Source organism: Sciurus carolinensis, chromosome 6, assembly GCF_902686445.1.
Source record: "Sciurus carolinensis chromosome 6, mSciCar1.2, whole genome shotgun sequence".
NCBI lineage: Eukaryota > Metazoa > Chordata > Mammalia > Rodentia > Sciuridae > Sciurus > Sciurus carolinensis.
This window is the reverse complement of record NC_062218.1, coordinates 79,395,175-79,407,734: the sequence shown is the minus strand read 5'-3', so window position 1 is coordinate 79,407,734 and position 12,560 is coordinate 79,395,175. Positions and strand designations below refer to the sequence as shown.

The window sequence follows — 12,560 nt, the reverse complement described above, 5'->3', positions numbered from 1 at the left end:
CCACTGTGTAGTTTTATTGAATCAACAGAGAGGGGAGCTCTTACTCCACTGTTCTTTCTCAATGAAGGCTTGGAAAAGTAAATGCCTCCGTACCCATGAAGCTGGGGAGAAAAGCTTTTCCACTTAAAATTACAAAGCCTGTATTGTACAATGCTGCCAGGTGTTTAGAAGGCTTCTCTAGACACTCAGCTATGAAACCAAGCTCTGACTAACAAAGAATGGCTTTTAAAAAAAAATATTCCTATTTGCTGACTGACATCCTTTCAATAACCGAATTTAATAAAGATGTACCTTATCAGGCTGTGCAGATAACATGAAGTGCTGGTACTAATGCTCTACAATATTCTTCAAACAGATTAGCAGGATGTGCGCTTCAGCAAATTTATTCTGGCTATCTCCACTGAATCAGCTGTCTGCTAATGCTTGTTTAACTCATCCACCAATGGTGTTATCATAAACAGTTTAATAGAGGTGACTTAGCAAGGCTAAATAGTATATATTTTTAAGCCACCTAAAAGAGTAGGGTATTGTGTGGCATCTTCTAATATATAATTGCAATTATGAAAATTATTTCAGTATTGGTATACACCAAAACATATTCTGTTACCAGAAGTGAACCCTATGAGTTAAAACTATTGTAAAGAAATTAATTGGTATATTAACATAAAAATTCTTGTAGATATTATAATACTTTGGTTAATAGATTACAATGTTACTATCCTATAAATGAAGATGATACTTCTGCTCAGGTAATTAGAAGTAATCTGTCTATTATTGATTTAATTTTTCTTCTTGCTGGATGGACTTCCTTCCATTCAGAACTTGAATATTTGCCCATCTTCTCTCAACCCTTAGTTATTTCAGTAAATCATAAAATATTATTTGGATGTTCCAGGGAGTTCTCAGATTATATTCAGCTGAATATATTAAAAAGTGAACCATATTTTAATGTACTTTTTCATAGCCTTGAATTTCAGGCACAGTCCTGTGCTTCCCTCTAGAGATTTACTTGCTAAGAAACTACAATATGCAGTATAGCACATGTATTATAATTGCTCATAGCAAACAACGACAATGAACTATATTTTAGGGCTGCAGGGTGTTTCTTTTTTATGATATGTATTATGAAATGAATGAATGCTATATCATGTCTAAAATATCCCTTGTTTTAGAGAAACATAAAGAGAATTACTTGTTTCCTTGTAAGGATATGTATATTTTTAAAAGTTGAGGTTAAACTTAAGTATTTGATTTGGCATTGGTTGTGTTCAGGAAAGTAAATGAACTGTCCCTACTCTGATACGAAACAGCCCTTGAAAAATCTCTGTCCATTGCTGCTGTTTAGCTGTTCATTGCTAAGCATTAAGGTCTCACAAATTAAACAGACATTCCTGTGTGAGTCATTATTTGATCACCACATTCTGAAAAGATGGCTAATTCCATTTTTCTTTTTTTTTTCTTCTTTTGGGGAGAGGGAGGGAGGGAAGGTCAATAGGGGGCGGGTAGTAATGGGTAGTAGACCAAGAGCGATTGTATGACCTTCTCAGAACGGGTATGCTGAACCCTTGCTCCCCCTTGTCACAGTTTAAAAACCAGAGGAGCTAGTTTAGAGAAGAAGTTGTTAGCATTCCATTTTTATTATGACATTTCACAGTCATCTGATTTAATGTCCCTTGACCGGATTGTCCACCGTGAGACGATGGGCTTGAAATGTTATTTAGAGCATTGATAAAAGGTGAGCGGTTCTAAGATGACAGCGAGTCATAAGGCTGGTGGTGTGACATTAATTTTCTCCATAACAGAGATGGAATAAGACGTCACGGTGACAAGCTGTCAATCAGCTCTGGCCCCTCAGAGCATCTCGATGCCATAGGCTGGGGTATTGCCTCTCCCGTAATAGAGCTGAACTGAGATGCTCTCCCTGACAGCTGCTGCAGCCATAGAGAAAATATATTATACAGCCTTTCATTAAAAAAATAAAGAGGACTCCTCTCCAGAGCATTTCAATCTTTTCCCATCTATTGAGGGCTGAAAGGATTCACAGCAAATCATAGATTCCTCTGCTATGGAAATTTCTGGCTTCAGAAACCATCCAGGTTTTGAGGCCTTCTAAAATAACTATAAATAACAAGACAGGAATACCTCTTGATGAAGTATTACTTAAAGTTATATTTTTAAACTGATGTATTTATTTGCTTTTTTTGAGTTTTTATTATAATAATATCTGTGTGTCAGTGGCCTAAACAGTTGAAATTTGCAATAAATTACTGGGCGACAGCTGACTTAGAGAAATGAAACCATCAAACAATAATTACCCCTCCAAATGGGAAGTAGAACATCAGAGCTGAAGCACCAGAAGACAGGGTGTCTGTGGAATGAGATTACCAGAATGAAATGGTTCTCAGACATGAGGACTGATGATATTTGTTTTAGTCATGATGAAACTTAGTTTAAATTGCTTCTGAAAAATTAAAGTACTGGAACCTTTTGATAAAACGATCAAACCATCATTAGGGTAGGGGATTTGTCTGGTGTATTGCATTAGTTAAGTTCTCAGATAAGAAGCTTCCCAAACTTGATCGTTACTATAGGAACACAATGTGCCTACAAACCTTGGAATTACAATACTGCTGTCTAAAGCCCCTACTGTTAAACCCTTAATTTAGGAGAATTTAAATAGAAAGAGAAGTACCTTTTCACTAAACTGTGTCATCTGGGTATTTTAAACAGATTTTTGGTGATAAACAACTGTTTAAAGACAATAAAAGATTAAGAGTTAATCCTTGTGCTAACACCGTTTTTAAAAAGTTAGGCTATGAGATTACAGATAGATCCGTATTTCCTCCTCTCAGGGTACCAAGGGCATAGCTTTAGTGTAAACAATGACTAGTTATATGGGACTGATAAAGTTCATATTGAAAGAAGCTTTGGACTTGTCAGTATTCTCACATTGGTAATACAATAATGGGGATGCTTTTTACTCTAGCAACATTTTAATAGATAACTTTATTATGCAAAAGTATGTTATGCTCCCTGGTTATGAAACATTTTAAAGATGATGATAAAGAAGTGCCTTTGATGCTGAGTAGAAAAGCTAACCTCACCATAGGAAAAATGCTATGAAGTGTAAATCAACAAATGCATTTCAGTGTTCTAGAGTTTCATTTTACTCTCAGAGTATTTGTGCCCATTAGACTTCTGAATTGTGTTGATTTCCTGCTTTTAATTTCTTCAAATACTGTGCTTACTAAAACACCACAATTATTAACTTAGGAAGCAAAATAGCTTTTATCAGTTGATTCTTCTATCAAAGTTGCCATACATATTCTAGCAAGTAAAACTATTGAAGAAAAAATTACTCCTTTTGAATCTATTTTCAAGTCATCAATTTGATTTATTTTAAATAATCATGTCTTTTCCCTAAAAGGTTTATAGAACTACACTGTCTTTTGAATTAAAGTCATTAATTTATCCCTCATTTAGTACATGCAATTTCCAAAACTTACCAAGAAGAAAATAGTAGAAAAATATTAACTAATTTTGTGTTGATTTTCTTGCCTGTGGCCCATGTTTGAAGAGTGTTACATGACCAACAACTTAAAGAGTCAGTATTATGAATCCTTAGTCTCCAAACCATCATCTCTACAGATGAAAGATTTCTTGGAGTGTTTTGATAGAGGACATTTAGAGAAGAAAAGAAAGTAGACATATCCTTTCTATCATTTGTTGTTCACCATCTATTGATAATTATTTATAGGGAGTAAATGTGATTTTTATTCATTCAGAAAATCTACTTATATAGCAATAATTAGCTACATAATTGTGAGTGTATGTACATTCATAATAAGGAAAGGGTAATGTGTATTGGAGAAAGACAAATGAATTTTTGACCCTCTAGGTAGTATCTCAGGATAACCACAAAACTTAGTGTTTTCTCAGCACACTCTTTGAGACTCCTTAGGAGCTTTTCTAATAATAATCTTGGGGTCTTTCAGAGCCCACTGAGGATATTCCACAACCTAAAAGATGTGGGTTTTCTCCAGGTGAAAGTCATCAGAGCAGAAGGTTTGATGGCTGCTGACGTTACAGGTAAGAAAAGATGGAATTCTCTGATTGCGCATGTGGGGCAGTATCCAAGGTCCACACCAATGAATATTCCAACTCTTCATTTTACTTAAGTGGATCATGGGAGTAAATAATTCAAATACAAAGATTTAGGGTTGATCTTACAAAGATTTTCCAACCCCCTGATTTTTATATTTTTAATTTTTATACTAGTTCTTCTTTTTAAAGGCAGGGTAATATATTAAAAATAAAAAATAAAAGAAAAATAACTTTTGAATTGTTGCCCTCCCCAAAGTTTAATCAATGTATTAAAAATAATTTTCCAGGTATTGTCATTTTAGCATATTGAAGCAATACTGAATCATCTTCTTTCAGAGAATATCAGCTTCCTGCATAGCCCAAATACTTATAATTTACACATGCATGAAATCTGTTGCATAGTTCTCTAGAAAGTTCTGATGAGTAGTGCTCAATAATTAGTATGGACTCTTGGGTATTTACATTGCTCTTTCAGTTCCCTAGTTTGTCCAAATTTCTTACCATATCCCCAAAATCATTCTGAATCTAAACTAAGCATCTAGATTGTTTGAAGTGTTTAATGAGGGCAAAGGCTTGCCAAAATTAGTCAGATGGGGTGTCATACACCTGTAAACCCAACTACCTGGGAGACTGAGACAGGAAGATTGCAAGATCAAGTCCAACCTTGGCAACTTAGTGAGACCCTGTTTTGTTTAAAAAAAAAAAAAAAAAAAAAGACGGTAGGACGGTAGGAGTCAGGGGGATTGGAGCTGTAGTTCAGTGGTAGAGTACCCTGGGTTCAGTCCCAAGTGCTCCCCTACTCCGAAAAATAAATAAATAAGAAAGGAAGGTAGGAAGGAAGGAAGGAAGGAAGGAAGGAAGGAAGGAAGGAAGGAAGGAAGGAAGGAAGGAAGGAGTTAGTCTTGTTTCTTAAAATTTGCTCATTTCGGTATAACTATTTCCATGTGATGCATTTATCACTTAATTTCATAAGGATATGGGTGCTGTTTATTCCATTGATTAAATTATTTATCTCAAGATAGACTGACTTGACCACTTTTTATACAAATTTCCCTGTTTGTAGAAAGTACCGAACTATACTTACCATTGTGAGTGTCCTGCAAGATAACCTGCAAAAGGTAACAGACTTATTTGAAGAAATGTATTTTTCTTACCATCCAAGGGTCTGCAGATCACTGCATTCTTCAGTAATTCATCCATCAGAATCAAAAACAAATTAAAAAATAACTGCCTTCAAACTAAAGTGACATTTTGGTCCAAAAGAGTAATATTTTTAAATTTTACTACTTGCATATTATCAAGTGACTGTTTTCTATATGATAAAGTAAAAACGTTGGGAGTTTATAGTTTCTTTAAGGAGGTAATTAGCAACTCATTTGTAACTAAGAAGATATATAAGAATTATCAAATTTTTTCAAAATATATATACCTAAAAACAGTGGGAGAGGATAGTTTGTAAATCTGTTTGTATGTATACTGACTTGTTTCCTTGCACTAAACAATTAGTGAATGTTAAATTTATTCATTTTCTCTTTTATGAATTTCATTTCTAGTATGGTTATAATCAGATTAATCTGGAAAAATAATTTCTTATAAAAAAATTCAAGTACCATTTACTTCACACACTTAGCTACCTGTCCATTATTCAAGCTGAGTACTATTGTGTAAGTTTTTCTTCTCCTAGAAAGAAGCTGTCATTGATTTTAAAACTTCATGAATATGCAAACTATGTTAACCCAGTTGGCCTGTATGCCACTATGGAAGTTAAAGTACATGTTCTTTCAAAAAATAGAGATATTTCTTTCCTAATGGTTCTATGTAAATTGATGTGAATAACAATAGCCTTCCCTCTAGGGATTCAAATGAGACATGATTTTGATTTGATAAAGTGAACATTAATTTGGGAAATACTAAATAACAGAGTCCATTTTTTTCCTCCAGTTTTAGGGATATAAATCTAATGATTCTCATTCCATGGTGACCTTATAATCTAATGGGCTCTGAATTGAACAAGAGAGATGTTGAACTATTCAGGGGCAAAAGGATAATTCAGTCTTTGACCTTGCTCACTCTTGGACCTTTTGTGGTTTATGACATTTGTGATGGTGGCAAAAAATTGAGGGCCATGTCAGAAATGTGTGAATATACTACAAATTTTAAAAATAATCTTTACTTCTGAAAAGGATGTGCATGTATGTGTATGTGTGTATCATGATGTTCCCCTTTGTCAGTTAATTTGGTGTACAAGTAAGCTCTGTATAGTTTGTCTCTTATTCATTCAAAGAAGAACTTTAAAGATGTGGGATACATCTCAATAGTTAATAGTCAAACTCTATACAATATTAAGTAATAGTTTGCAAAGAGTGTATTGAGCGAATAGTGCTGTCTTCAATCTTCAAATAAGTATCCATTTAGAAGTGTTTAGTTGGAGAGGGGAGATTTTAAATCATTGATAATTTTCTGAGTTAAGCCAAGAATATTTTCCAATTCGGTACTAATGAAGGTATTATTTTAAGATATTTGGTTTTAAAACACTTTTTTCTAGACCACTCTAACAAGACAAACTTATATTTGACCAATTTTTAAAATACTTTCAATGATCTGAACATAAAGTTAAACTTTCATTGCTTAAGCAAAAAATTTAGTGTTCATATTCCATCATTAAATGTGAGAGATTCTGTAATCTTTTAAGTAGCCATCAATCTTACTGAAGTCACAAAGAATTTTTCCCTTTCAAAATGTAAAATTTTTCTTTTGTTACAACACATTCATTGAGAAACATTGTGATACTGTATTAACTCTGTGTGAATAAAGAGCAATTGAGACTCTCTTTGAATGAGTGAGTATAAAGCACAAATTACTTTTTAATGAAACCCTCAATTCTTTCCCTTTCCACAAAAAGCCTACAGCCTTGTTCAGCTGAACACTACTACAGTAGGTCACTTCAGTTAAGCCCCTAATAAACTGTTGATAGTTGAGGGTAGTTTTTTCTTCCGTCTCAATAGCCCAGTGTTGGACAGTGCACTTCAAATCATTAAGGTTAATACAGATTTTAAAAAGAGATTAACTCTGGTGGTTAAGGCCTCAATTTACAACTCCCACACATACACATGCATTGAGCAGGGCACAAGAGTGGATTGAAATTTCAGTCAAATTGTGGGCAGCCTTTCACAGCCTGAGAAAGTGGCACTCGGGTTTGAAAAGTTGGTCTGCTAAATTCTTCGTGAGGGAAAAAGTTGGAGTAACAGAGAAATACCGCTCAGTACAACTTACTTACCTTTCAGCTAACCAGCGAAAAGGTTAATGTCTCTCCGTACTATCAAAGCTAAAACCTAGAGACTGTCTGGCCCTGTGTTCACTGGGGAAGTTTCTCTCCACTAAATCACATGTTCCTTAAAACTATGGATTGTGAGAACAGAAAGGACAATGAGGGAAAAAGGAATGGGGTGGGGGGATGCTGGGAAACGGTTCATGTTATAATTTGTCTTTTCTAGCTTCTAATTATTCTTTTCCTTGAGCAGGGCCTAATTTCTGCTTTCAACTGAACATTTCAAGTCTTCTAAATTGAGTGAGGCTTTCTTTGCAGAGTATTTAGACCTGTCCTATTGGTTCTTTCAAGTTCTAAGAGAAGAAAGAGAAAAGAGTTCTTCTCCTCAGCCCCTCCCCTTCATTTTCCTCTGGGTTTTGTGTGTGTGTGTGTGTGTGTGTGTGTTGAGCTCCTAAGGAAGAGGTCATAGCCTCCCCAGGGAGACCAGCAACTCAGTTTCAGGAACAGTGATATGGGAGAACTGTGAAACCCTTCAAAAGATGCCCTACCTTTTCACTGTATTAAAAGGTACACTAATACAAAACTTTCCACCTCAGGTGAATTGATATTGCAAACTAATGCACCATCTCTTCCAGGAAACAATACAGGGAAAAGAAAAGAAAAAGTAGGAGAGAGAGAGAGAATTACAATTTGCAGAATCTGTCACTAAAATTGTCCCATTAAATGAGCAGAGCGGTTTTTTTTGTTGTTTTGTTTTTCGGGTTTTTTTTTTTTTTTCCCCCTAAAACAAGGCTATGCATAAAGACTTGCAACACACCAACCCTGTAGTCTGGAAACTTACTAGTTATTAAGAGAGATGTTTACTACCCCTTTATTTGCATAGACTTTCCCCATGTTTTCCTTTTGGAAAACTGTCTTCATTGTTGGAAAATATTTTAGTAACAAAACAGCAGAAAAAGACATGCTACAGTTTTTTTTTTTTTTTATCAGCTTTCGTGAGAGTCTTATTATCTTAAGAAATAACAGTTAGCAGCTCAGATTCATTAGCAGAGCTAAATTTAAGCCCCATTTGACAGGCTGCCTGGAAAACATTTTGTTTTGCTGTCTGTGGGCTTTAATTAAGATGTGTTCAATTTCAGTCCTCTTCAGTCTAGCCCCCACCCCCAACTTGCTGTGTCACAGACCGGCGATCAGACACTTTTAGATGGTCCGGCCCATGACTTTGACCTTCTGCGCAGTCCAGCGTTCCCTGGGGAACCGTTCAACTCATGAGGTCTGATTTCACACTTCCAGGATGCCTCAGCTCTCTTAACAATGACAGGGAGACAAAGCCCTTTAGAGCGGGCCGCATGGGGACTTGTTTAAATTGGAAACCAGAGAGGAGTCAAGGAACAAGGTTAGGGGCTACAGAATAGTGCTTTTAATAAAGAGCTCACAGCTCTGGCTCAGCTCAAAGAGGTCTACCTCTGTACAATTAATTGAGCCATTTATCTGGAGCATCTTAGGCCTCTACTTTCTCACAGAATTGCGTGGTAAATATCAGCTAAGAAGCAAATGAGATATGCATGAAATGAATTTTAACACTTTGATTACTGTGCCTCCAGTCTTCATTAAAAGTAAATTTATTTGTATTTCTGACCTCATTATCAGTAGACTGCCTGCATTTTTATTGGTTCCTGTGATTTCCAGCTTGAGTGTGTCATGAAGGTATATTTTATACAGAGTTTGGGATTTATTATTCTTGGTATTTTCCCTGAACATTATGGGTCTATTCAGAGAAAGAAAATGAAAAGGCAGCTGTACAGAAAAAGGCAAGTCTGCTCTTGGAAAGTTTTATATAAAGTTGGAGAAATACCAAGCACATATACATAACATAGACAAGATATCGTACTGTAAAAAAATAACTTTTTGTGTGTTCCTCTAGCAAATTGCATAAGATATATGCAATTGTTGCTTCATGTGGCCTGCAGAATACAATTGCTCTATTGAAAGTAGTGGCTAAGTGCTTCTCTTATAGGATTATAGCAGATTGTATTTTTAATAACATGAGCCTTCAATTGTCATTATCATATTTAATAATATTGGTGATGTCTGACAGATGTAGCCTTACATTTTATGATCATTATTTAAAATGTGTTGGAAGAAGAGAAAAATATATGGCCTTTACATTCTACCTAGTTCCACTGAATGGACTATGTGAAAAATAGTATGAGTCCTCATTTTGTGACTCATCAAGGATAAAAAAATTAACCAAATAAAAGAGAGATATGTGCAGATATTCTTAATTTTTCTACTTTTATTATCTTAGTATCTTAAAATTATATTGCTTGAAACAAAAATTCTAAGTGTTAACACAAAATATATGGAAAATTTCCCAAGCAAAATATTCTTTATTTCCATAGCCAATGTTTTCCCCATTCACTTTTTGATAATTATGCTGTAGAAGATTTTACACTCTTAGAAGATATTTTATCCATTAATAATGCTTCAAAAATATCTAACACCTGACATTCTTATCATAATATACGTAGTTTAGCAAAAAAAAATTATATATACATACATGCAAGATACATGTATTGATACTCTATAAATCTTTGTTAAGAATGAGACTAAACCAAAAAATTACAAAGAGCAATTCATTGCTCTTCCTTCTTTTCTGTCACTATAACTTACATAGAAATAAAAGTTTCCTTCTTTTAGCAATTGCATTTTTAAAAGTTAATCAGATTCTAATTATAGAAATGCAAAAGTAATCTTCTAAACCAAATAGTCGATATAAAATATTTGTGAAAATGAGGAAGAAAATTATAATTTAGCACAAGGGATGGTGAGGTCTGAGTCTGATCTAGTGTTTTAAAGGGAATTACAGAAATCATGTGTCATTCATATGCAGGTCACATGGCTAGAAGATACTGCTCTGGAAGAATAGGTGGGATGACAAAAGAGATTAATAATTGGGTTTGATATGCTCTAGAGGTGAAGGACTATGGGCTGAGAAAGTGGTGGTCCTACTATCAATGGGAAATGAGGGAAAGAGAAATACTATAAAATAGTTAATCAGGTTCTGTGGAATTAAGATTACAAAATGATCCTTTGAGTAAAGAAATAGAGAATTGCTGAATTGACTTGGAGGGGATAGCTCCAGGATTTCACTCAGTGCTTAAATGCTTTGAGATGCTACAATCATTTTTTTAAAAACTATTCTTTTTATTTCATTATATTACAGTATAGTTGTATAAATAAGCAACATATTTCCTTGAACAATGGATCAGAGAAATGCTACGGAGATCTGAATTTAGATAGGATTAAAAAAAAACAGCTTACTACAGGGATATATAACAGTAGTTAGAATCATAAGGGACTGAACAGTTAAGCCCAAAGAGTGATTAAAGGATTGATGTCAGTGGGGATGCTGAATAGAGGGGTACAGGACTCCGTCCTTGGTATAAATTGTTTACTGTATTTATTAATGGCTTTGAGGAGATAATTGACTTCTTTCTTATGAAACATGCTAAAAGTGCTAGTAAATTCTTTTATATGAGACTAAGATATATTATGTTTATATATCAATATTTTATATATATGTAATATATATTACAGATAATATTTTAGTAAATATATATTAATACTTAATAACAATATAGGTTATATATATTAGATAAGATATATATTACAGATATATATTATCTATCTATATACATAGATATATATTACTTCAGATTAAATTAGCTTCATTCAACAAGACAAACATTAAAAAGTATAAAATCTCAAGACTTACATGGGTAAAAAACAAGATGTCTTTCATCAACAGTAGAAAATACTGGAGAAGGCATTAGGTTTTGAATTGTGTAAGGTTTATGAGAGTGAATTATATGTACATTAGTTTGTTACATTGAATAAAAATGAAATGTTTAGAATGATTCTTGACTTATTTAGAATGATTTTAGACTTGTCAGATATACTACAGGGGTAGGAATTCAGTTATGAAAACTACCCTTTAAAGAAGACTAACCAGAATATATTTTCAGTTTGGATGTCTACTGTTTTAGAATCAAGTCATTGAGTATAATAATAATAATAATAACAATAATAATAGCAATTAACATTTATTGAGCCCCTGTCACATGACAGATACATAGATACAGATACCCTGAGCTTGGTATAAGGATAATCTCAACTAATCTCACAACAATGTGAATAGATACTATCCCCACTTTATATATTGGAAAAGTAAGGTGTAGATTAAATAATTTATCCAGTCAATACCTAAGCATACATACACACACACACACACACACACACACACACACACATGCCCCCCCACACACACAGCCCAACTCATAAATGGTAGAGCCAGCATGCTGATCCAGATCCTTCCTTTAAAGCCACCAACTATCTTGTTTTGCAGAAAGGAAGACACTGGGGGAATATAATTTATTTTGACAATTATCCAAAAGTCCGTCATGAGAGAGGGTGATGATAGGAGTTGGCATTGGAAATAATAGCAAAGGTTTGGGTCCCTAGCTGCAAGGGACTCTGGATATGTCACTCTGGGCTTCATGGCCTCAATAGTTCTGGAAAGACCTAGAAGTTAGTTAGAAGAGATGCTCAAAGCCATCCACAGTACCCAGCACAGAAAGGTAGGTAACAAACACTGATCACATACTAACTGACAGGTGCTTTATATCTATCAGTTCATTTAGATTTTAAAATTACTACATAGGGAAATCAAAGAATAGACAAAAGTCACAGATATATAATTTTATGCTCAATAAAAGAAAAGCTTTCCATAATTTATAATTTCCAAAAATTAGATCAAAATATTCCTCTGGAGGACATGAGTTACCCATTACTGGAACTATTGAAGCAGAACTTCAGTGATCACCTGCTTGAGGTGGGGAGTTAAGTCCTCGAAGGGTTTTTCAAACTGGCCTTCAGGCTTCTCCACAAACCTTCAGATTCTGAGAGGTTGCAGTAAGTGCCAAGATGAGCAACAGATTCCTGAGAGAGATATTTTGTAGAAGAGAAATTAAAAGACAAAGACATCATTCCAAAGGCAAAGACTTGACAGATGACAATTTTCAATTGTATTACCTTTGTTTAGTTAAGTATATATATAAAACTTAATAACCAATAATACCTAATTTTTTAAGCCTAAAGAATTTTGTTTTATTGCTAAAGATCTCTG

At 34.2% G+C, this 12,560-nt stretch overlaps 1 protein-coding gene across 12 annotated transcripts in view; it reads left to right on the top strand.

Moving 5' to 3' along the window:
* Mctp1 (multiple C2 and transmembrane domain containing 1) overlaps positions 1–12,560 on the top strand; it is a 553,559-nt gene that overhangs the window by 383,573 nt on the left and 157,426 nt on the right. For all 12 annotated transcript variants that reach the window (XM_047555772.1, XM_047555764.1, XM_047555766.1 and 9 more), the window contains one exon: positions 3,996–4,089. In XM_047555772.1, coding sequence (XP_047411728.1) covers positions 3,996–4,089 — 94 coding nt within the window. The remainder of the gene's footprint in view (positions 1–3,995; positions 4,090–12,560) is intronic.